The sequence below is a fragment of the Trachypithecus francoisi genome, unplaced genomic scaffold, assembly GCF_009764315.1.
Source record: "Trachypithecus francoisi isolate TF-2019V2 unplaced genomic scaffold, Tfra_2.0 Lachesis_group12, whole genome shotgun sequence".
Lineage (NCBI taxonomy): Eukaryota > Metazoa > Chordata > Mammalia > Primates > Cercopithecidae > Trachypithecus > Trachypithecus francoisi.
Genome location: NW_022681457.1, coordinates 75368428 through 75395232, shown reverse-complemented (window position 1 = coordinate 75395232; position 26805 = coordinate 75368428). Strand labels below are relative to the sequence as shown.

Here is a 26805-nt window from a genome sequence, read left to right as displayed (position 1 = left end):
TGTCGAGGGATACATGTTGAAAACAGTGCAAGCAGCACTAAAAATCAAGTCCTTCTTAAATAAAAGCCCTTGGTCTTTCCATTAAGCCATACTGAAAGCATAGTAAAAGGGTTAGTTACGTCATTGAAATGGAGAATCTATTTTGACCATAGACCTGAGTCAACAAGAGAAAAGCTCTGTCTACTTACCTGGTCATCCTTACTCTTAACTTAGGAATGGAGAAGGGCTCAGGCCATCTTGGGAGCAGGAAGGTATGCTGAGAGTCTGTTCTAGCTTGAAGCCTGGAAGCCCCATGAAATCAGGATGGGGCTTAGATGACAGAAGCCAAGACTGTAGTCAAGGTTCAGGTCTGGGCCAGCAACTAATGAGGCAGGCTCAGTTAGCATGGGTATCTTTAAGGTCCCAGAATCATGGGGTACTGGAGATCCGGCAGCTCATTCAGGCTTTGGCATTATCCAGCTGTGTGAATTGAGTGAGTCCCTTGCCCTCAATTTCAGTTTCTAAAATTGGAATAGGCCCAAGAGTAGGTTGGGCCAAATGATTTATTCAGATCTTCTGTCTCTAAAATACTATGATTTTAAGATTTCAAATATTGGCCTTTACCAATAAAAGCCACAATAATCATTATTTGTTGAGCACTCCTTATATGACAGCACTCTACTATATTAACTCTAATTGCAACCTCTTGACAACATCGCAAAGCTGTATTTACTATCCTTGTTTAGAAGGTGAGAAGCCCTGGACTCCAAAAGGTCAGCTACAGGTAACTTATCCATGGTCATTAACTTATCACATATAATTTATTCATAGCCACCAATATTATAAATGGCAGAATCCAAAACTGTCTAACATCTAAAACCATAGCCTTCTTATCTATGCCTTCTTCCTTGGCCTACTTCTGCCCTCTAATTAAAACATGTAAGGACATTACCTCAGTGATTTTTCAAGGACCTTTGGCTTCCTTAATAGCTTTAATCTGAAAGTATCATGTGAAACTAAGCTCAGTCTCCCACTTGCTTAAGCAGGAGGCTGCTGTACCTTTCACTCTGAGAGGCAAATGCTAGTAACTGAGAGCAATTGGCAAGGTATCTGCAGCTGACCAAGACGTAGGGTCAATCAAGAAGATGAAGAAAAGTTAATGCTTAGATAATAAATTTTGATAATAGTTGAGTTTACTAACAAAAAGAAATTACAGTTAATCATAGATAGTGTATCTGCCTTAGTTCCCAGCCGATTTTTCATATGGTTGGCTCACAATATATTTTTAATGGATTAATATAGTTTGTCTTTCCTCCTCGCACTCTCAAACCTCCTTCTCCATAGACTTCAGCCAATCCTGAATATGACAGGGAGAATCATCTAACTTTCTAGATGTCTTTCCAATAATATTCTTTTTATTTTTTATTTTTTATTTTTTTGAGACGGAGTCTTGCTCTGTCGCCCAGGCTGGAGTGCAGTGGCCGGATCTCAGCTCACTGCAAGCTCGGCCTCCTGGGTTTACACCATTCTCCTGCCTCAGCCTCCCGAGTAGCTGGGACTACAGGCGCCCGCCACCTCGCCCGGCTAGGTTTTTGTATTTTTTAATAGAGACGGGGTTTCACCGTGTTAGCCAGGATGGTCTCGATCTCCTGACCTCGTGATCCGCCTGTCTCGGCCTCCCAAAGTGCTGGGATTACAGGCTTGAGCCACCGTGCCCAGCCTATATTCTTTACCACATCTCCAATATGCCATGCTCCCACCCATTATATACCCTCTAAGATAGAGTTCAAATGTTACTTCCCCATAGCAATTATTTCTGATTCCCTAACCAGGGTTTCATGTTCCTTTCTCATTCCTCATCAATCATCTACTCCTTAATTTCTTCGATACAAATATTCCACTTATTAGTACGGTAATCTTGGACAAGTTACTTAACCTCTGTGCCTCAGTTTCCCCATTTTCAAAATGGGGAAAATAACAGTATCGGCTTCATAAAGTTGCTGAAGGTTTGATTGAGAAAATAAACAACCTATTATCATGTTTGACATGTAGTAAGCACTATATAAATGTTAGCTGGTTTAATTTTTATAGGACAAATTGTATGCCTTTGGGGAGCTTGGGGTCGGATAAGGGAGATATGGTATTACAAATGCATTATATCCAAGAACTTAAACAATTAAATTTCACTTCTATTATCCAATATCTACTAGAAGCCTCTTGTCATCACAGAAATCCTTAAGCTAAGTCACAATGTCTAGTTTGCTGGTGAGTCTAGAGAGGTTATTTGACATAGCCAAAATTCAAATCCCCATATGGCTCTGACCATGATGATCTTTCTACTTACATTTTATCTAATAGGGGGTTTCTCTGGACATGTATTGGGGTAGAGGGTGCTAATGTATGAGGAAAAGAGGCACGAAGAGTTTAAGTAACTGGCCCAAAGTTACACAGTGAATAAGTGGCAGAGTTAAGGTTCTAACCTATGTAGCCCACACTATGTTAACTTATGCACCTAATTTATTTCCTACTGCCTTGAACATACTCAGTTAATGTTTGCAGAGAGTGGATAAACAAACAAGAAAACCTTGCAAATAGGTCTGGAAGTAAGAGGAGGGAGTTGCAGTGGACAGAGGCTAATCTAGAAGTCAGCAGCTGTGTTTCCAACTAAACTTGTCCCACTATTTCACTGGGTGACTCAGAAAAGTTATCTCCCTTTTCTGGACCCTCTGTCTCCAGCACAGAAAGAGAGAGAGGCCTTTAAACATTAGCAGTTAAGTCCTTTCTTCAAACTAAGTTTATGGAGAAGGCCAATAAACAGGATGTTCCAGTGTATTTGGCAGAAAGGACAAGAGAAGTCAGAGCCCTTACTCCTCCTCAGGGATATGGGGAGCACAGTTTTAAAACTCTAGAACTAGAAGACCTTAGGATTCTTTTTGGCTATGACATTCTATTACACACATAAAAGAAATTGCCTTGTGACCTAATGTTATATATCTTCTGATTCAACCAAGTGAAAATGTGGCTTCAGAGGAGGTGACAAAGTGTGACCATACCCAAAGGTAATAAGAAGGAATTACGGCTCTAACAGCCTGACTTCTCTACCTGCCTCCGTCATAGACATGCCCTAAGTACAAAAATATCTCACAAACTTGAGAAAATTGCATTCGTAGTATTGAAATATTTAATAAAAAATAAGTGGGCTGTGGAGTTTCTGGATTTATTATTTTCATATCCATCTTTGCTTTCTGTAATCTCTAGACTGATTAATAAAATCTTGCTAAAAGAGGTTCATATTTGGCATTTGCTCAGAGAATGGGAGTTTTCTCAACTTTATTGAAGCATTTTTTACATGTAATATGTCATCTATTTCAAGTGTGCAATTTAATGATTTTTAGTAAATTTACCAAGTGTGCCTCTACTACCACAAATCAGTTTTAGAACATTGTCATTACCCCCATAAGATCTAGCTTGGGATGGTTTTGTATATTTATATCTACGTGAGATTCTTGGAAAAACTCAGGTTCAAAATAAATAGATTGCATAAAAATTGAGCTCTGCTTTACACAGTCTAATACCCTACCATTTCCCTCTATGGACAGAGTCCACTGTCCTAGAAGAAGAAAGGGAGAAAGTTGTCTCAGTTCTTGCTTGTTCTTTCAAGGCATTTAAAATAATATGTTACATTAAATTTATTGAGTTTCCCCTCTGTCAGGCCCAAAAAAGAACTCTAAAGGCAAACCAGGCACAGTTCCTAAACTCAAGGAGCAACCAATTTAGAAAAAGAAATTTGATATACACAACGGAGTCATAAAATAGGGCAGAAAATACTAGGAGTCTATAGAAAGTAAGAGAAATTGTTGATGACTTCACTTATAGCTGAGGAGAATCAAGGATAATTTTTAGAGAAATGGCATTTGAACTGGGCCAAATTTCATCGAATTCTGTCATTTACTGATGCAGTTAGTCAATATACAGTCGCTGAGAACCACTTTAGAATGCATATCTGTGCTTGAATAAGGCATGGTCCCTGTCCTCACACAATGCACAACCAAACATAATGACTTCATTTCAGCAGCTCACCAGATATCTTGAATATTTCTATTATGAACTTAAATGGTGCAGAATTTTTGTTTGTTCTTGCATTTCTCTTCCCTATTTGATTATGAGCTCATAAAAATAAGAACCACTTCTGAAGCACATCTATATCCTTAGTTCCCAGTATTTCCTGTCTCATAACATGTGATTCATAAATATTTGTTTAATGAATAATTTGTTCATTTAATTTTTCCCCTTTATATCAACTGATGGTTCACTTATTGGTTTTGTGGGAGGGAATGGTAAAGGGGAGCAGGCAAATTATTTAATTCTAATAAAATTGATTGGATTTTCTTGTATTTGTAATGAGGGCCCAACAGAGGACTTAAATCAAAAGAGTCAATGAAATAGGCTGCCTCTTTACACAAAGAGGCTTTTTGCAGCAGAGATTAACTTTCAGAATGGTGGTATAAGGAGCACAGCATACCTTCTTCCCAGTAAAACAACCATTTAACTGCTATTTTTTTTTCTTTTTTGAGACTGAGTTTCACTCTTGTCACCCAGGCTGGAGTGCAATGGCGTGATCTCGGCTCACTACAACCTCCACTTCCCAGGTTCAAGTGATTCTCCTGCCTAAGCCTCCCGAATAGCTGAGATTACAGGTGTGTGCCACCAGGCACAGCTAATTATTTTGTATTATTAGTAGAGACAAAGTTTCACCATGTTGGCCAGGCTAGTCTTGAACTCCTGACCTCAGGTGATCCACATGCCTTGGCCCCTCAAAGTGCTGGGATTATAGACGTGAGCCACTAAGCCCAGCCTAAAAATTATTTTTAAAAACAATCATTTAAAGTCATTTAAAGCCATTTGAGCCATGACCTGCTCAATTTGCCACTCTGTAACTCAGTGGAATGGAAGCTGTACTCCAAGAGTATGCCATCAAGAATATTAGTTCCCTCTCCACCTACCTCCTAGTCTATAGCTATGATTTTGCCTTGGGAGGGGCAAGCCACAAGCACCTCTCACACATACCCCAACCCCCATTCTATATTGAAGAAGCTCTATTCAAGGTAGATACTGCTAAGAAGGTAAGTCTTCCTTCCCCCACCAGACCTTATTCATAGAATGAAAGTTCTACACCAGGCATGGTAGACCAAGAGTACTAGAAGCCAAATGCCCTTGGCCCAGCTAACTTGCAGGACAGAGATTTCAGACCAAGACAGGCAAAACACGAAGACCATGGGCTACTGTCCCTACCCAGAGCCTGGCTCACAGAGCAGGGGTAACACTCTAGGGCACTGTCCCTGCCCCTAGTTCTAGGGCAGTGGCATAGAGGTTCTATTCAGGGAGAATGGCAGGCAATAAGAACAAATAACTCTACAACACTGCATAAGGGGACTGAATTCATTTGGAACAGATCATAGTGAAATGTATGCCAAAGGGTAATGTCAAAAACAACAGAGATCCTAGTGTGGAAAGCAAATACAAGGAAGCTGGTTATTCCATGAGATTTATAGCAATAAGAAAAATGCAGACCAGCTAGAAGGTTAGAAGAAAGAATTAGGGAGGAAAGATAGCTAGCAAGGACACTTCAGGGGGCAGAGCAGCCTGAAAGACTAGCAATACCTTGCTCCTGCAAAAGGGGTCTATATTAACTGGATCAGACTATGAAACAATTTTTGCCCCCAGGGAAAACAGAACAATCAGCTAGTGATTAATACAGGGTAATAGCTTGATGTGATACCAATAGAGGAAGACGAGCCCAGATGCTCAGGGGCACTCTGTGTATGCCCAAGGCAGCTGATGAAAAATAATTATACATCCAGTAAGTTCACCAAACTTGAAGTAGGATAAACTCATAGAGAACCACAATCAGGCACATCATAGTTAAAATGACAAAAGCTTAGCACAAAGAGAATATATTGAAATCAGCAAGAGAAAAATGATTCATCACCTACTAGGGAATTCCAATAAGACTAATAGCTGACTTGTCCTCAGAAACGAGAGGGCTGAAGAAAGTGAGATGACATATTCAAAGTACCGAAAGAACAAAACTGTCAATACCGTTCCATGAGGCCAGGACTACTTTGATACGCAAACTAGACAAAGACATTACCAAAGAAAACCCCTGAATATCAACATCTCTTATGAATATAAACACAAAAATCCTCAACAAAATCCTACCTGACTGAATCCAGCAACATATAAAAAGGATTATGTCCTATGACCAAATGGGATTTATCCCATGAATGCAAGGTTGGTTTAATATCTGAAAATCAATCAACATAATATACAATTTTAATAAAATGAAGGACACATGATCCACATGATCATTTCAATAGACACAGAAAAATCATTTGATAGAATCCAACACTCTTTCATGATGAAAATACTCAACAAACTAGAAGAAGAAGAAAACTTACTCAACATGATAAAGGGCATCTATAAAAAGCCTCAAGGCCAATGCCACATTTAATGGTGAAAGATTGGATGCTTTACCTCTAAGATAAGGAACAAAGCAAAGAAGTCTGCTCTTGCCACTTCTATTTAACATTTAACTAGACTATTCCTAATAGCCCAGGTAATTAGGTGAGAAAAGAAACAGAAGAATGAAATAAAAGGAAGAAGTAAAAATATATCTACTTGTAGATGATATGATCTTGTGTATTAATCTTAAGGAATCTAATACAAAACAATTATAAATAATAAATGAGTTCAGAAAGGTTGCAGAATGAAAATGCAAAGCTAAATTTGTGTTTAAGTCCAAAACAAAATTAAGAAAACAATTTTATTTGCAATAGCATCAAAAGGATAAAACATGTAGGAATGAATTTAACAAAATAAGTACAAACCTTGCTTATACTGAAATCTATAAAATATTTGTGAAAGACATCAAAGAAGATCTAAATTAAAACATCCCACATTCATGCATCAGAAAATTAAATATTGTTGATATGGCAATATTCTCAACACTAATCTATAGATTCAATGTAATAACTATCAAAATCTCATCTAGCTTTTTTGTAGAAATTGATAAGGTGATCCTAAAATTCATATAAAAATGCAAGGCACCCAGTATAGCCAAAACAATCTTGAAAAAACCGGAGAGCTGACATTTAATGATTTCAAAACTTACTACAAAGCTACAGTAATGAAGACAGTGTTGTACTGGCACAAGGATAGACATATAGATCAAGAGAATGTAACCGAAAGTCCAGAAATAAATTCTTGCATTTATAGTCTACTGATTTTTGACAAGGGTACCAAGACAATAAAGTCAGGGAAAGAACAATTTTTTAAATAAATAGTGCTGGGACAGGCATAAATTGGAACATTTTCTTACACCATCCACTAAAACTAACTTAAAATGAATCATAAACATCAATGGAAGAGTGAAAATTATAAAGCTCTTAGAAGAAAACATAGGAGTAAATCTTGTGACCTTTGGCCAGACAATTGCTTTTTAGATACATCCTATGGACTGAATGAATATTTGTGTCCCCTCAAAATTTGTGTGCTGAAATTCTAATCCCCAATGTGATGCTATCAGGAGATGGGGCCTTTGAGAGGTAATTAGGTCATTGTGGCTGGAGCCTTCATGAATGGGATTAATGCCCTTATGAAAACACACTAGAGACCATGCTTTCTCTGTCTCTGCTCTCTGCTATGTGGATATAACAAGATAGCCAACTGAAAACCGGGAAGTGGGCCCTCAACAGATACTAGATCTGCCAGCAACTTGATTTTGGACTTTGAGCCTCCAAAAGTGTGAGAAATACATTTCTGTTGTTTAAGCCAGGGGTCTCCAATCAGGATACTGGTCCCTGGCCTGTTAGGAATCAGGCCACAGAGCAGGAGGTGAGTGGCAGGCCAGCGAGCATTACCAGCTGACCTCTGTCTCCTGTCAGATCAGTGGTGGCATTAGATTCTCAGAGGAATGCGAACCCTTTTGTGAGCTGTGAATGGGAGGGATCTAGGTTGTGTGCTCCTTATGAGGATCTAACTAATGCCTGATAATGTGAGGTAGAAGAAACCACCCCCACCACCCTGGTCTGTGGAAAATGTCTCTTCCACAAAACTAGTCCCTGTTGCCAAAAAGGTTGGGGACTGTTGGTTTAAGCCACCTAGTCTATGGTATTTTTGTTTTAGCAGCCCAAACTGATTAAGTTGAGGTCAAAAAAAAAGAAAAAGAAAAAGAAAGAAAGAAAGAAATGGATAAATTGGACTTCATCAAGATTTAAAACTTTTATGCTATAAATGATACCATCAAGAAAGTGAAAAGAGACTGAGTGATGGAGTGTGAATGGGGAAAGGGAGGATGTTGGTCAAAGGGTACAAAGTTTCAGTTAGATAGCAGAAATAAATCTTGGTGGTCTGTTGCATAGCATGGTGACAATGGTTAATAAAAATGTATTACATATTTCAAATTGCTAAAAGAGTAGATTTTCTGTTTCTTTGTTTTTTGAAACAGTCTCGCTTTGTCACCCAGGCTGGAGTGCAGTGCAGCAATCACAACTCACTATAGCCTTGACCTCCCAGGCTCAAGCAATTCTCCTGCCTCAGCCCCTCAAGTAGCTGGGACTACAGGTACACAACACTGTGCCTGGCTAAATTTTGTATTTTTTTGTAAAGATGGGATTTTGCCATGTTTTAAATGTTCTCACCACCAAGAAGGGTAGATTTTAAATGTTCTCACCACAAAGAAATGATAACTATGTGAGGTGATGGATATGTGAAATAGCCTGATTTGATCATTGTATCCCATAAATATATACAATTATTATTTGTCAATTAAAAATAAAAAGAGAAAGTAAAAAGACAACCTACAAGATGGGAGAACATATTTGTAAAGCATATATCTGAAAAGGGACTTGGATCTAGAATATACAAGTAACTCCTACAATTCAATGATAAAAAAACAAAAAATAATCTCAATTTAAGAATGGACAAAGGATCTGAATAGCCTTTTTTCAAAAAAGATATATGGATGGCCAATAAGCACACAAAAAATTACTCAACATTATTAGTCATAAGGGAGAAAAGGAAGTTCTCTGGCAGTGGTGTAGAGGTTAGATTGCATGGGAGAGACTAGAGACAGAGCGTCAGTTCCTTCTATAAAGAGCCATTTGACATCTATACAATCCTTATGCATAGAGCAGTATATAAGACAGATATGGTCCTTGTCCTCATGGAGCTTAAAAATCTTCTAAAGAAAAATGTTGAATGAGTAGTCAGAAGAGTGATAATTTAAAAGAGAAATAGAATATATATTACCGAAGTACATAACAAAAGCTCTTGAACTAGTCTGAGAAAGGGTATATCAAGAAAGAATTCCATGAAGAAAAAAATGTTTACATTAGCTTCTGCAAGCAGAATAGGAAGAAATTAGGCAAATGGCCATAGAGCAAGAACATTCCAGGTAGATGGGTCAATGTGTATACAAGTTAGGGAGAAAATCCATGTCTCACAGAAAGAACTATAAGAAGGCCAGTGTGAGTAGACCCTAGGCAGCAAGGCAAGTGGGATAGAGATAGGTTGAAGAATCAGGCAGAAACCAGATGATCCAGGACCTTGCAGACCACATTAAGAATTTGCTATTTCATCATATACTACAGAGTGGATGTTCAATGGGTCATTTACATGGATAGTGAAATCATTCAATATGGTAGCAGTGGTGTAGCAGAGAAGACAATTATGGATCAAATTCCTCCATGATTCATGGAAATGTCCAAGAAGTCAGTAGAAGAGAGTGACAAGGAGTGGCAGGGGGTGGTATAGGCTGATGCCATAAAGCTCAAAACATATTTTTAAATATAATATCTTTTTATAAGGGAGGGGAAATCATGATCTCAAAGTAGCAATCTTCCAACCTAGCTGAGGTGGTGTTCAGTGAAGAGCTTACACTGTATTTGGTCAGGCATCACAGGATCAGTGAAGAGGTGGCACATGGTTAGGAGAACTGGCACATTCTGATAGCCATTGCAATGCTGAGATATCTCTGTGTGAGCAGTATAATGAGCCTGGAAACCTGTTCACCTCAGGTATTGTACCCCTTGGCTAAAGAAGCTGTTGTGATTTCCTGGGACATGCTGACAGTTTGAAGTAGGGCTATGGCAGCAGAGATGAGGAAAGGACAGATTATAAGGATACTGAGTTGTAACCTTGATCATACTTGGTGGTAGTATATGAGAATAACTTAAAAGAAGAAGTTAAATAGGACAGCTTTCTGACATGGGCAATTGGAGTGATGGTAATGTATTATCTGAACTAGGGAACCCAGGAATGCAGCAGGTGTGTGGTAGTCTCGGTTGGCTTCTATAGCTTCAGGTAAGTCAGACATATGCCTCCTTTATCTAGCAGAGGGAGGACCCAGGGTCACAATTCCCAGCACCTTTGTTCCCAGGCCCTTATTCATCCAGAGTTAAGGTTTGGAATGGACGGGTCATTTGAATCAGCAGGGTGAACTGGAAGCCCCTCAGCTAGATGCTGAGAGGATATATCTGCCTCCAACTAATATGGACTCCTTTTGGAGGGAGTAATGAAAACTATGCCACGAGAATGGTGACTTGTGAAGTGGTCTGCTGGAAGGGAGCCAAAACCACTAAGCTTGTTTAATTTAGAGTGTTTGATCAGGACATGGTTTGGTGCAGATAGGAGTCCACAGAACTCTTCTGAGAGGTGGATTACGGGCTGATAATTGAGATGACTAATTTCCAAAAATTATTCGATTTACAATTCATCCAAAAAGATGTAATTATTTTTCATACATTTGCTTGGTCATGTAACCAGTTGCAACTATACCAAGGGGGAAAAAAGAAGAAAGGGGGTGGGAATAAGAAAGAACAGAAGGAGACTAGCTTATTTTGAAGTTACCGTGCTGGTCAGAACTGTGTTGGCCCTCTCTAGCCTGTTTTCTGTAGAATTGCCTTCTGCTCCTTGACTTTCCTGCCCACAGGGTCATCAGTCCTCTCTCAACTCCTTTCTGACATCCTTGCTTTTCCACACAAGTCACACAAGGACTGTAGTAGAATCTGCCAAACTCTATATCTTCAACCCTTCCAGATATCCGTTCATTTGCTCAATCTCCTCCTCTTCCTCCTTATCCTGGCTCTCTGGCTTTCTGTGATTATATCATGTTCTCCATTCTTTTTCCTCTGGTTTCATGATTCAGCTTCCTTTTTCCTTTTCTTTCTTTTCTTTCCTTTTTTTACTCCTCAGATTTTTAGTTTGGTTTGGATTCTGAAGATCTTTCAAGACAGGGCTTTCAGAATCTTCCCTATGCTACCTAACCATCCTCACTGTGACTTCAAGTAAAGGACATCCTAGTCTCACCCTATCCCTGATCTGGGAGCCAAAAGATTGCAGAACTGGGTCAATCCCATGACAAGGGGTTGGAGTTCCAGTGTTGATTACTATCACCCAGGGGCCTTATTGTAGAGTCCTATCTAACATGATCCTCGCCCAGCAACCACTTCTTTATCTAAATTTTGCCCTTTGCCATCTGGTTCTTTCTCATTCATCATAGCATTAAACTAACCATCAGACAAAATGTTGTATGTGATCCTTATGGACAAGATGGAGAAATGGGGACAGGGATTATATCTTGTTTATTTCTAAATCTCTCATAGTACATGGCACATAAGAGATACTAAACAATTGAACTAAAATGAATTTGATTGAATTAATTTGGAGGAAGCTAAAATCTTGTTTCACATACATCACATATTACTGGGGTTAGCAGCATACTCAAACCCAGAGATTGATATAAAACTGATGTAAAAATGCCAGTCTAGGGTAAAGTCTCCAGTAATATGCCTAGGTCTCTGTTCTTAGTCTCAGGTCTTGTCCTGTTAAACACTTGTATTCCTGACTTAAATTAATACTTAAAAAGCTTTGATATGGTTGGGCTCTGTGTCCCTATCCAGCTCTCACCTGGAATTGTAGTTCCCATAGTCCCCATGTGTTGTGGGAGAGACCCAGTAGGAGGTAATTTAATCATGGGGCAGCAACCCTCATGCTGTTCTCCTGATAGAGAGTAAGTTATTACCAGATCTGATGGTTTTATAAGGGGCTTTCCCACTTTTTGCTCAGCACTTCTCCTTGCTGACACCATGTGAAGAAGGATATGCTTCCCCCTCCACTATGATTGTAAGTTTCCTGAGGCCCACCAGTGAATCAATTAAACCTCTTTCCTTTATAAATTACCCAGTCTTGGGTATGTCTTTATTATCAGCGTGAGAATGTGTTAATGCAAATATGTACTCTAAAATTTCTGAGTGAAATCACTAAGCCTGCAGATAAGAGTATCCAAGAATCAAAATTATCACAGCAGACTGTAATAAAGGACTAAAATCAATAAGTCGTACTGTATCAGGGTAAGTATAGAGGCTTTGTTTTAATATCTACCATAAGCTAATATGATATTCTGATGAATCCTAGAATAGAAAAATACTAGTGGAGGCCGGGGCGGGCGGATCACAGGGTCAGGAAATCAAGACCATCCTGGCTAACATAGTGAAACCCCGCCTCTACTAAAAATACAAAAAATTAGCTGGACGTGGTGGCGGGCACCTGTAGTCCTAGCTACTCAGGAGGCTGAGGCAGGAGGATGGTGTGAACCCAGGAGGCAGAGCTTGCAGTGAGCCAAGATCGTGCCACTGCACTCCAGCCTGGGTGACAGAGCGAGACTCTTGTCTAAAAAAAAAGAAAAGAAAAAGAAAAATATTAGTGGAAAAACTGGTGAAATCTGAATACAGTTCTGTGTTTTAGTTAATAGTAATGAACCAATGTTAATTTCTTACTTTGGACACATCCTCCACGGTTGTGTAAGATATTAACATTAGAGGAAACTGGGTGAAGGTGTTACCAGTGGAAGGTATCCAAGTTATGCAGGTCTACTGCAACCTCAATTCTTGCCTCCTCAGAAGAAAGACTTTGATTGAGGGGCATAAGGCAGAAGGGGAGAGCAAGGCAAGATTTAGAGCAGGAGTGAAAGTTTATTAAAAAGTTTTAGAGCAGGAATGAAAGGAAGAAAAGAAAGTACACTTGGAGGGGCCAAGAGGGTGAAAGACAAGTGCATGATTTGACTTTTTGACTTGGGGTTTTATACGTTGACATACTTCTGGGGTCTTGCGTTACTTTTCTCCTGATTCTTCCCTGGCGGGCTTTCTGCATGTGCTGCTTGAGCCCACTCACCCAGCTCCTGAGATCATAATGGAAAGCTGTTCATTACCAGTTTCAGGTGTTTTCTATTAGGAGACTGCCAGTCCCTGGCACCAGCTGTGACCAATTATTACTTTAGAGAGACAATTAACAACAGCCTGACCATCACCTGATCGTCACCTGATACTCCTGGTGTGTGTGTATGTGTGGAGGTGGGGAACTCTCTCCTGTCCTGCTCATGCCTGACCACCTACCTACTGTCACAAAGGGCATATGAACAATTTCTATATTATCTCTCCAACTTTTTATAAATCTAAAATTATTTCAAAATAAGAGATTTATGCATGTTCTCACTTATAAATGACTGCTAAACACTGGGGTCTCATGGACATAAACATGGCAACAATACAAACTGGGGAATACTAGATGGGAGGAGGGAGTGGGGCAAGGTTTGAAAAACTGTTGGATACTTGAAAAACTAACTATTGGATACTATGCTGAGTACCTGGGTGATGCCATCAATTGTACTCCAAACCTCAGCATCATGCAATACACCCAGGGAACAAACCTGCATATGTACCTCCTGAATCTAAAATAAACATGGAAAAAAACAACATAAATAAATTTAAATCAATTTTAAAAATCAGAGGTTTATTAAAAAGAGAATATCAGATAAATAAAAATATATTTATTTAAAGAATAGCAACAAAAAATATCTCTTATAGAGAGGCCTGCCTGCCCAAAGAAGCTAATGTAAATTCTGACTGCATTTCTAGAGATCTAACATCCAGAGTAATATAAGGCAATAGTCCTATTCTGCTGTACATGTTTAGATTCCCTGTGTAGTTTTATATTCAGTGCTAGCATTTTAAGAAGAAAATAACAACCTAGATCATGTCCAAAGAAGAACAACAAAGAAGGTAAAATGCTTGACACCATGGAATATAAAGAAATGTTGAATTCTCTGGGGGTAGGAGAAAAGAGAGATTAGTTTGGAGAAGAGAAGACTCATCAAGGGTATGTAGTCAGTGTCTTGATATCCTTGTCTTATTTGTTTGTTTATTTATTATTTATTTATTTATTTAAAGACAGAGTCTCCTTCTGTTGCCAGGCTGGAGAGCAGTGGCACAATTGCAGCCACCAAAACCTTGAACTCCTGGGCTCAAGCAATCTCCCTGCCTCAGAGAAGCTGGGTCTACAGGCACACACCACCATGCTCAGCTCTTTTGTTTTTATTTTTTGTAGTGATGAGGTCTCCCTATATTGCCCAGGTTGATCTTGAACTCTTGGCCTCAAGCAATGCTCTCAATGCTTCAGCCTTGTCTTGGTATCTTTACAGGCCTGACTATGAGCTAAAAGAGCAAGCACTTGCAAGGTAGGCCCAGAGGATGGGGCTAGAATCAAAGAGAGGAAGTTACAGGGAGGGAGCTGTTTTGAGGATAGTGGGTCTTTATTGTCATTGAGATGGAGCATGGCTGCTGAGGAGATGTGTGAGCCGAGACTGAAAAAGTCAAGTTTCTCGAATGTTAAAAGAAGATCCTGGTTTTTACAGCTTAGGTCTTTGTCCACAGGAGATGATTAATATATTTGCTAAGTGTGAATGAAATCCCTATAATCATTGGCAGCTCTAGAGATTCTTTTGAGGTGTTAAGATCAGAGAGGCCAACTTCTTAAGGTTTTCTTTTGTCATTCCTATTACTATATATGTAGTCTTGGTGGTTTTCCTCCTGGTACTCTTGGCTAACGAAGATCTTTGCCTGTGGGAAGGAAAGCCAGCTAGACAGCCTGTCTTCTTATCAGAAAGGTAAGCTGCCACCAGCAGGGGAAGTTTAGAGATGTAAGGGTTAAGTGTCACAATGATCATACTGCCTTTTGCTTGGTTCCTAGCTTCCCTCAGGATACAGTTCAAATTCTTTAACTTGGCATTCAAGGCCCTCCTCACATGGCTTCTACTTATTTCTCTTGCATCCTCCGTCACCACCCTTCCTATTCTTAGGCTGACCCTGTGCTTTTGTCACAAGGAGTCACGTAACACTGTCAGGACACACCATAGCATCTCAGCCTCTTTACATATGTTCGATACTCAAGTAAAGATGCCTCCTTCCTTAAGTCTTCATTCACTCCCTTGTGCCCCTTTTCTGCCCACTACTTGTATCATACCAGATCTTACCTTTTTATTCATTTTTACATCTATGTCACCCATTATATTGTGTACTTTTCAGGGACAGAATGTGTTTTGTATTAATCTTCTCTCCCCAGCATCCAACATAGAACTTGGCAGGCAGAAGATGCTCACCAGATATTTGTAGTGTTAAAGAACAGCTTTGCAAGAATTCACTAAATAATTATAAAGTTCACAAAGACTTGGCTTCAAACTCCAGTTGCATGATGTAGACAAATTACTTAATCTCATTAAATCTCCATGTTAAAAATGCAAATGGGAGAAGACAATACTTACATATCTGAGGATTTAAGTCGTAACTTCTAAATGAAATCTTACTCCCCAAACTGATCCTCTTTGCTGATTTAATTACTCCAATATTGTCTGTCTCTTCCTACCATAATGTAACTCTCACGAAGACATGAACCTGTTTTCACTGCTGTATCCTCAGAGTCTAGATAATGCTAGTTACATGGTAGGTATTTAATAATAATACTACTCACATAATACATTCTTCTGACCAATCTTGAGGCTACACATATGCACATAGGCAACACAATATGAAAGGGAAAGTAAAGCAGACTTGAAAACTGCCCAAAGTTTGAGTATACTTCCCTCCTCACACACAGATCCACCAGCAGAAGATAGAAGCCTTACTGGCTCAGGGTGGCTGAACATAACCTCAGCCCAATAGTAGCTTACCTTTAACCGACATAAACACAGGGTTGATTCCCTGGGAATTAGGACTTAAAATAGGAAAGAAAAAACCAAACTATATAAAACTCAACAATAAGAAAACAAGCAACCCAATTAAGGGACATGGATGCAGCTGGAAACCATCATTCTTAGCAAACTATCACAAGAAGAGAAAACCAAACACCGCATGTTCTCACTCATAGGTGGGAACTGAACAATGAGATCACTTGGACTCGGGAAGGGGAACATCACACACTGGGGCCTATCATGGGGAGGGGGGAGGAGGGAGGGATTGCATTGGGGAGTTATACATGATATAAACGTTATGCACATGTACCCTAGAACTTAAAGTATAATAAAAAAAAAAAAAAAAAAAAAAAAAAATGGGCCAAAGACCTTAACAGATACTTTATAAAAGAAGATATACAAATGACAAACAAGCTTATGAGAAGATGCTTTACATCATATGTCATTTGGGAAATGCAAATCAAAACAACAATGAGATACAGTACACACCTATTAGAATGGCCAAAATCAAGAACACTGACAACACTACATGCTGCCAAGGATGTGGAGCACAGGTACTCGCATTCATTGCTAACTGGGAATGTAAAATGGTACAGCCACTTTGGAAGACATTTTGGTGATTTCTTACAAAACTAAGTCTACTCTTACCATATGATCCAGCAATTGGACTCCTTGGAATTTACCCAAAGGAGCTGAAAATTTATGCCCACATGAAAACCCGAATGCTGATGTTTACAGCAGCTTTATCATAACTGCCAAAACCTGAAAGCAACTAAGATATCCTTCAATAGGAAGACAAATGAACTGTATTATATCCAGACAATGTACTCTTATTCAGTGCTGAAAAATAAGCTATCATGTCATGAAAAGATATGGAGTAAACTTAAGTGCATATCACAAAGCAAAAGAAGCCAATCTGAAAAGGCTATACAAATTTCAACTATATGGCATTCTGGAAAAGAAAAAACTATGGGGACATTAAAAAGATCAGTGGTTGACAGGGGTATGGGAAGGGAAGGATGAATAGGTGAGGTACAGAAGATTTTTAGAACAATGAAAATAATCTGTATATATTAAAATGGTGGACACATGCCACTATAAATTTGTCCACACCCATAGAATGTACAACACCCAGAGTGAACTCTAAGGTAAATGATGGACACTGGGTGTTAATGATGTGTCAACATAAGTTCATCCGTTGTAACAGATGTAGCACTCTGGTGAAAGATTGTTGATAATGGGAGAGGCTATGCATGTATAGGGGCAGGAAGCATATTGAGAAATCTCTGTATCTTCCTCTCAATTTTGCTGTGAAACTAAAACTGTTCTAAAAAAGAAAAGGGAATATTAAAAACAAGCAAACAAATAAACTGAGCAGAGGCATCAGAGAAAATTGCCAAGATAATTCCTGAGTAAAGATCAGTCTTTTTCAACAAGCAGTGCTGGAAAATTTCGATATTATGTGCAAATAAATGAACTTAGGCCCTTACTTTATTCCATACACAAAAACGAACTCAAAATGAACTATAGACCTAAATGTAGGCTGAATATATAAATATTTCAGAAAAGTAACATAAAAGCAAATCATTGTGGTCTTCTGTTAGACAAAGAGTTCTTAGCTATGAGACGATGCTCCACAGCATATGTCATTCGGAAATGAAAACTGAAACAACAATGAAATACAATTACACACGTATTAGATTGGCCAAAATCAAGAACACTGACATGCTGGCAAGGATTTGGTGCACAGGTACTGCCATTCATAATAGCACCAAAAGCATAATCCATTAAACATTTGATAAATTGGACTTCAAATTTAAAATTTTTATTCTTCAAAAGTTATGGTTAACAGAATGAATGAAAAGACAGGCATGAATTAGAGGAAAATATTTGCAAAACATATAACTGACAAAAGACTTGTGTCAGAATACAGAAAGAACTCTTGAAACTCATGAGAACACAGTTTTAAAAATGGGCAAATGATTTGAACTGACACTTCACCAAAGAAGATTTATGAATGGAAAATAAGCACAGGAGAAAATGATCAATATAATTAGTCATAAGGGCAATACAAATTAAAACCATAATGAGATACACCCACTAAAAGACTATAATAAAAATTATAGATAATTCCAAGCATTGGCTAGCATCTGGAGAAACTGTAACCCTCCTACATGGCTGATAAGGATATAAAATGACACTACTCTTTGGAACACAGTTTGACAGTTTATCTTTTAAAAGTTGAACATAAACTTATTGTATTTCCTAATGATTTCACTCCAAGAAAAATGTAATCATATGTCCATTCAAAGATAAGTACACAAATGATCATAGCAGCATTATTCATAATAAGTCCAAACTGAAACCCATCCAAATGTCCTTGAACTGGAGAATAGGTAAACAAAATGTGGTATATCCTTTCAATGGACTACTATTCAGCACTTAAAATGAACTACTGATACTTGCTATAATATTTTTGAGGTCCATCCATATTACAGTGTTAAGTGAAAAATGCAAGATGCATAAGATGACTACATATTCTCTAATTCTGTTTATATGAAATGTTCAGAAATGGCAAATTTATAGTGTCAGCAGATCAGTAGTTACCTGTGGCTAGGACTGGATGTGAGAATTAACAAGGGAACTTTTTGAGATGATGGAAATGTTCTAAAATCAGATTGTGGTAATAGATACACAACTCTATAAAAATCATAAGATACTAAACATCATAAAATTATACCCTTACAATGCATGAATTTTATACACTGCAAGTTATACCTCAATAAAGCTATTAAAACAATAATAAAAATACCTTTTTCATGATGTCTTTATCTTAAATGGCAGATCACAGTTTTAAATACATGTTCAAAGGGGTTTTGTTCAGTAGGTTTCAAAGGGGTTACTGGTAACAAAATAAAATATATTCTTGGATGATATAATTAGTACCAGTGACAGCTATGACCATAGTGATTAATAGTTCTAGCACTGAAAATTCAAAATCTTCCTTCCTGCCTGCTCTCCCTAAGATCTGGATGCTGGCATGTTTAGCCTTCCCACTTGTAACTACCCTCCCTCCGAATTGGAATAAGGATTACCTAATTATAGTGATGCCTTCAGACACAAGCCATATCAAATACCCTGGTAACTGAGAATCATCCTGTCTGCAAAAGTATGCCAGAAAGCCTTAAAATCTCTAGTATCTGCATCAAGGCCCAGAACACAGGATTGAGCCAACCCACAGAGCTTCCTTGATCTAGTCCAGATGGCACAGGTACACCCCATATTTCCATTAAATTTACTTTCTTAAAATGCTGCTTTGGATATGGTAAATCCCTTTCTCAAAAACCTTTTTGGGTGTTAAAATGTCCATCAAAGGGCCAGGACATGGTATTAGAAGCCATGGGTTTAAATCTTGGCCCTGATATGAACTAGTCATGTGGCCTTAACGAAGAAACTTATCTTTTTATCCTCAGATTATTTATCCCCAAACTGGGACAGTTCTGCCTACTCTATAAAATTATTGTGAGAAAAAATAAAATGGTCTATATAAAGTAAAAAACCCAGTATGTGTGTTGTGTAGAATCTGAATAAAGGATGTAGCCAATATGAAAATCAGGGCTTTCCAGAGTTTTGCCTGAATTTTCTTGTCTAGCCTTATCTTCCAGTAGCCCCATAAATTCCCTATTCCAATCAAACCAGACTTCTAACCAACTACCACCACCAGGCAATGGCTTTGGCTTTTCTGGCTTTCTGGGCTACCTTATTATCAACTCTGTATTCTGTAATCCTACCTATCTTTCAAGATGGCTTAAAACAAAATCTTTAGCTTTTAAAGACATTCTCCATAACATTTATTTTTATTGTTAACTCCTTAAACAACTCATTATATCCTTAATTACATATTTTTTAAAGTATCAGAGCTATTTGGACATGTCCCTTTTCCCCAGTACAGAATATGCTCCTGGAAATATACGAAGACTTGTATGTATACCTTGTTATATATCTCCACAGTATCTCTCACAGGCTCTGAAGTAGGACAGGAGTTTCAAACTATTACTTTTTCCAACTGAGGAATTCCTCAAGGATAATTTGAAAACTTCTGTTCAAGTCCAATTTTCTCACTTTATACGTGAAAAAATTATCCCCAAAAAGGGAACATAGAATTCAAGGTAATACAAGTAGTTTCATGTTAGAGCTGAAAGCAGAATTCAGATTTCCTGTGGCAGAGACTTTAAGCTGTCCCTGAATATCAATTCTCCCACATAGAGGACCACCAAGTTTTAGCTAAAACTGGGCTACTCAGAACAAAGATGTCATTTCTTATCCTTCCTTTAGTTAAATGTGAATGAGTTCTAGTAAACGACAATGCCACAAAACTGCTTCTTCTTTCTCCACCATCTCCTTCATCCTGCTGCATGGAATACAGATATCATGGTAGAATTCCATATTGAATCATGAGGTTGAGGGCCACATCCCAAGGATGACAGAGAAGAAAGCTGAAAGAACCTGACTCTCTGAGGCTTTCAAGGAGTAGAGCCACAAAATGAGTTGTGGATTGCCTACATTTAGACTTTTACATTGAAAAGAAATAAATGTCTATCTTCTTTAAGTTGTTGTTATTTTATATATGTTATTTTGAATATCTATTATTGAAAGCTTAACTGATCCTATTGTTTTTCTTCTTAGCTTTCTGTTGTTTTCAGCTCTTCACACTGTTTCCAGACATGTTCTTAATTCATTTTTTCATTGTTTCAATCATTCACTCAATAAACATTCATTGTGTACCTACATTCTGGCTGTCATAAATCTAAGAGAAGGTTGGGGTGGGCACAGGAGTGAAATGTACAGATCCTGCCTTAAAAGTTATGAGTAATGAATGAACTTTCCATTCTCTTAAAAAATATCATAATTCATATGTCTAGCAGATATTAATCTCAGAATTTTTCTGACAATCCCTTCTCAAATAATCTCACTGTTCAGTAATATATTGTTAATTGGACCAGGTGCAGTTAATGTATTCTATTTATTCCTCTATATCCACTCTCCACCCTTCTATACCCTTTTATTTTCCCTGGGAGGCTGATCTGTATGAATTACATTAATGGGCTCCTTTGTTCTCTGGATTTTGGTTGTGTTGGCCAATATGACCCCTAGAAGAAGATCAGATGTAAGTGAGAGAATGAGGTCTATATATTTATTTTTCTAAGCACTCTCCATGGAGTTATCTCAGGCTAACTGTGCACCTTAACTGAAGGTCACTAATTCCTTCCGACATGACCCACTAAATGACTCTCTACTATTGTGTTCTGTTAACCATTCCTTCCCTTTATTCCCTTTCAGTTGTTATTAGCCCTAGAGAATGTCACTATACCTTGTCATTGCATGCATTGCCCATACCTTGTAAATAGCCCATTTATTAAACCTTCCTTAAATTATCCAAATTTGAGGCTGCCGTCTGTTTCCTGCTAGCATGCTGACTCATACATCATGTATACCAATTTTCAGTTCAAAATATATAGGCAATGGATACAAATGTGAAGATACCATGAGAAGCACTGTTGGGAAGAAGGTTGGAGTAGAGAAAAGATATTTAGCAAAATCATAGTACATGCAGAATCTCAGACTACAAGAATAACATGACCACATTTGTCTCTCAGGTACCTGAGTTGCACACAGGCCCTCTTTATTGCTCTCTTTTTTGAGGTATCCTGGATTTATTTAGAAATAGGTCTCACTTTTATGTGAAACTCACAGTCACTAGGCTGAGTCCATTTAACTACCAACACATATCAGAACCCCAAGTACAATATCTTCTGCCAATTTCACCAGTATCTTCATTTAGAATGTTTAGAGCCTGTCCAATATGCCTCTTTTAGGGGCACAATCCACACTTTTTGAAGAGTAAAACATAAAACCAAATTAGCACCTGCTTATTCTTATTCAGCAACCAAAGTATTGCTGACAACAAAGAGTAAAACTTATGAATTCAGTATGGAGAACAACTTCAGATCCTAGTTTGGGCACAAGAGGAAGAGGGAAGTAGGAAGAGGCCACGTGTGGCGGCTCACACCTGTAATCCCAGCACTTTGGGAGGCCAAGGCAGGTGGATCACCCGAGGTCAGGAGTTTGAGATCAGCCTGGCCAACATGGTGAAACCCTGTCTGTACTAAAAATACAAAAATTAGCTGGGTGTGGTGGTGCATGCCTGTAATCCCAGCTACTCTGGAGGCTGAGGCAGGAGAATTGCTTGAACCTGGGAGGCGGAGGTTGCAGTGAGCTGTGAGCTGAGATCTCTCCACTGCACTTTAGCCTGGGTGACAGAGTGAGTCTCCATCTCAAAAAAAAAAAAAAAAAAAAAAAAAAAAAAAGAACAAAGTAAAGAAAAGGAAGTAGGAAGATGTGGTAGGCGAAATAATGCACCACTCCCCAACCCAAGATGTCTAACTCCTAATCCCCAGAACCTGTGACTATGTTACCTCACATAACAAAAGGGACTTCACAGATGTAATTAAGTTAAAGATCTTGCTATATGGAGATTAACCTTGATTTATCTGGGTAAATCCATTATAAGCACAAGGATCCTTATAAGTGACAGAGAGTTCATATCAAAGTGATACAGCATGAAAAAGACTCAACCAGCCACTGATGGCTTTTAAGATGGAAGGGAACTACAAACTAAGAAATGCAAGCAGCCCCTAGAAGCTGGAAAAGGCAGGGAAATAAATTCTCCTCTAGAGCCTCCAAAAGAAACATAGATCTGCTGATACCTTGACTTTAGCCCAGTGAGACTCATTTTGTATTTCTAGCTCCCAGAAGTATAAGATAATAATTTTGTGTTGTTTTATACTACCATGTTTGTGGTCGTTTGTCACATCAGCAATAGGGAACTATTATGGAATGGGAAACTGAAATCTCTAGACCCAGGAAACTAAACCTGGAGCAGGAAAAAAGAGTCAGAAACTGATGGATGACAGGGACAGAGCACACTGTGGCCATCACAACCAAACTGCACACCACTTGCTAACCTGTACTGCAGGCAAGTTTGGTTCACTAAGAAATGTATTCTTCATATCAGAAGCTCACAGTAATAAAATGCTTTCATACCTTTTGTAACACCTAGTAAAAGTCTCCTTTTCTCTCAGAGGTTTTGGGATTCACCTAACTTTTGTATTTTGCTAGAGAGCTTTATCAGCTTCATTCAGAAAAACAACCATCTGTCTCATATCTTACTCTGTGATTTCTTCTCATATCTTACTATGGTGCCCCATAGTCACAATAAATCACACAATAAAAACAATACTTTAAAGAATTGTTAAATTAATACTAATTATATAATTGTTTAATTGTAGTTAGTAAATTATTAAAAAGTTCTGGAAAGCACCACTATTCATTATTTGCATTCCATAAAAACCCACTGCTAAGTCCCTATCCCAAGATTGCCTGTTTCTAAATGAGTAACCCAAACCTGGCACAGGCCTTACCACACTCTGGCCCAGCTGCTCCCGAAAGAAGTAATCCATGTTTCTCTTTTGCAGGCTGTCAAGGTAATGTTGGAAGCGAGTGTATGTATATGGGTAGCAGTAAGCAAACTGGTAAGTATCTTCTTCTCGGTCAAAACAAAAGGCAAAGGACATCACATAGTTCTTCCTATGGTCTGGGCAGCGGTAGTAGTAAACATTTTTGGGTGGCAGCCTTTGCCTAAAATATATAAACAAAGAAATTTGGGCATATGAGACATCTGTTCAAGCTTCAAAAGGTAATACATATAAATCAATGCCTAGTAGAAAAACTGTAACATCAAGAACCATGGGTAATGGGGCTGGGAGAATGACAACACAAACCACATAGTGTCTAAAACGGACCTGAATCTGGCAGCTCTTTGCTCACAATGCAGTACTACCCTTTCTCAACTGTTTGGAAAACGCAAAGTTAAACAAAAATAGATACATTCTCTTCATTTGTTTATCCTTATTTTGAGCACCTAACATATGTGGCATCACATGCCCAGGCCTTGATGTACAATAATAAATAAGACAAGCAAGATCTCTGTCCTCATGGAGAATAGTGGGGAAGTGGTCAATAAAATATTAAAAATAAGTAGACAATATAATTACAGATTCTAAAAGTGCCTTGGAGGCAAATAAAGACTGTGATGCTGTAGAGATATGAATGGGAGAGGCCTATTTTCCCAGGGAAGTCAGGTTTTTTAAATTATAAGACTAATTAAGAACTTTTAAAATAAACTCATCTGCATTGTATATATTCAAGGGAGGGAAAAATATTCAACATTTCCCTAAATTATTACTGTTATTTTCTACAGAGCATTCCACGAGACTAATTTTCCACAGAAGCACTTTGGGAAATAGTGCTTTAAAATATGCTGTGTGGGCAATTTTGCTAAACTAAACACTGAGATGCAAACAGGAAACAAAAATGTTGCAGTCATAGTTTCCATAATATCTTCGCATTTACCCACTTTAAAGAGTTACTCTACCCTCTCATGATTTATGATATCCAACCTCTTCATAATGTTTCCCTGCAGTGAATGTCTCTTTCTATTACTTCAAATACTGCTTATCCTGCAAATCTCACCTCAAACTGTGCCCTTTCCATGATACTACATCGAAAACTCCAGGCCAGTTCAGCTCCACATTTTGTGTAACTCTTGTTTTTTAATCAATTGCTTAATAAGTCTTAGCCACCAAGGTTGATTTGGAAGATCCTTAAAGGAAGGAATGCTCCTGGGGAGTGTAGATACAATGGATGAAGGATGTAAGGCTCACCTGTATTGGCTTGGCATTCAATTGAGAAGCCATAGACTACAGGGGCATATGAAGAAAAATGTGAGGAGGAAGGTATAGGAGGGGAAATTGAGAAGAACAAGAAGGGTGCCGGCTCCAGGAAGAACAACCTGGAGAAAATTGTTAACAGATAGAACAGAGAGCATTATAACATACTAGTGTTTGTTGCAGAATCTTGTTTCTACCTTAGTGTCTTTCTGAAGCTAAGTGGCCAGAGTGGGAGGTGTAGCTGTGGGATTCCTATGGAACAGCAGTGGTTACATGGCATTGATGCCTGTACATACATTTGATTATATTAAATTTAATTAAATATTCTGGTATTTGATTATATTAGAAAAAGTGACTAAAATGATGGGCCATGGGGTCTAAGATGTGTAAGAAACTGAAAGTGCTGAGGAGGAGGACAGGATGATAGATATGCAGTCTAAGCAACAAAGAAACAGAACTTTCACATAAAAGTCAGTGGTAGTATCAAAGGTTGTTAAGAGGTGCACTTTGGCCCACCAATACAGTCCATTTGCCTCCTACTCCCAAAGCCACTGCCAATAAATATATAAATAACAGTCTTCTTATAATGGAAATATATCTTTAAGACAAATCTTATAGGCACTCCTTTTTCTAACTAGATTGCTACCCTAAATTCTGGAGTTATCAGTGATGAGGTAGAGAAATGATGGCTTGGAAGGTGCATGAGGAGTGAGGAGAAAAGTAACCTCTCCTGATCCTTCTGTACGTGCAGTGTAGAAGAATGAGGATTTCTTGAGAGGGCATCATCTCAAGTAATGTTCATCTTAAATGAACGTTACTTCCCCCATCATCATGGGGGAAGTAATGTCCTCCAAGAGAGTCAGGCCTCAGTTCATTGTTTTATTCAGTAAATATTTAAGCATCATAGACTTTTAACCAAGTCTAGTTTGGTTAAGACAAGGGATAAACGAAGAAGTGAACTTAAAGACTGAGGATCGAAGTGGGATTATTAACCATGGAGCTGTGTTACAGAGGAAAAAGTGGAAAATGAAGAGGTCTGAAGAGGGAGAGGGAAGAAAGCAGTGAAGAGTCAAGATTAGAGAGAGAACAGACCCGTGCAAGGATGTGGGTATGGACAGAATACATGATGCTCTACATTTGTGATGTTATTGAAGACATAGGAAAGTGAGGCAGGCTGGCGGCATATGCGAGTCTCAGAGCTCCTGATTTGTATTTGAGGATAATGTCTGTGAAAGTGGCCTTAATGTTTTCAGCCAATGGTCTGTGATAATCACTTCAGGCCCTGACTTGAAGGTCTGAGTCTGAGTCTCTTAGAGCCCTGGATGAGTATGTCTTCATTCACAAGCGGTTCCTATAGTCATAAGGTCTCAGGTTATGATACTTGTTTGGACGAATGGAGGCAAGATGGTGCACTTCCGGGTTCTTCATCCCCCCCCCAACTTTTCCCGCGTGCGCGAAAATGCAGCCGGTGACCCGGGAAGGTGCAGACTAACTAGGCATGCGCCAGGTGATGTCAATCCGAAGAGACCAAGATTTACCTGGTCGCACCTGCGGAACGCCCCCTGACACGCCCGTGCCCCGACTATTGCCCTCCCACTCCTAGAAAAGCCGCTCCGGAGGGACGCCACACGCGGCCTTCCTCAGTCCTCCACTCCTGTCGGGATGTCAGGACTGCAGGAACTCTGTCCGAGAGCCCCACCGGGGGACTCTGTCGACCTTCTTTGCCGGAGGCCGACAGACCTCTTCCCCATACCTTAGGTGACCAAAATAAACTTGCAGTTTTGCTCCTACACTTGCCTACTCGCTGGTTCTTTTGTGCCCGCTCTGGTGGTCTTAGAAAAACAAATCAGTTGGTGCCGAAGACCCGGGAGGAGACCCCTCCTCAGGCCTCTAAGGGTTGAGGAACCTCCTCCTGCTCCCATGCGGCAGACGGACCAGGACCTGAGACCCGCTTCC

At 38.9% G+C, this 26805-nt stretch overlaps 1 protein-coding gene across 2 annotated transcripts in view; it reads right to left on the bottom strand.

Annotated features, from left to right (window-relative positions):
• The window catches only part of AGBL4 (ATP/GTP binding protein like 4), a 1514939-nt gene that overhangs the window by 526210 nt on the left and 961924 nt on the right, over positions 1–26805 (bottom strand). For both annotated transcript variants that reach the window (XM_033226452.1, XM_033226454.1), the window contains exon 5: positions 23542–23758. In XM_033226452.1, coding sequence (XP_033082343.1) covers positions 23542–23758 — 217 coding nt within the window. The remainder of the gene's footprint in view (positions 1–23541; positions 23759–26805) is intronic.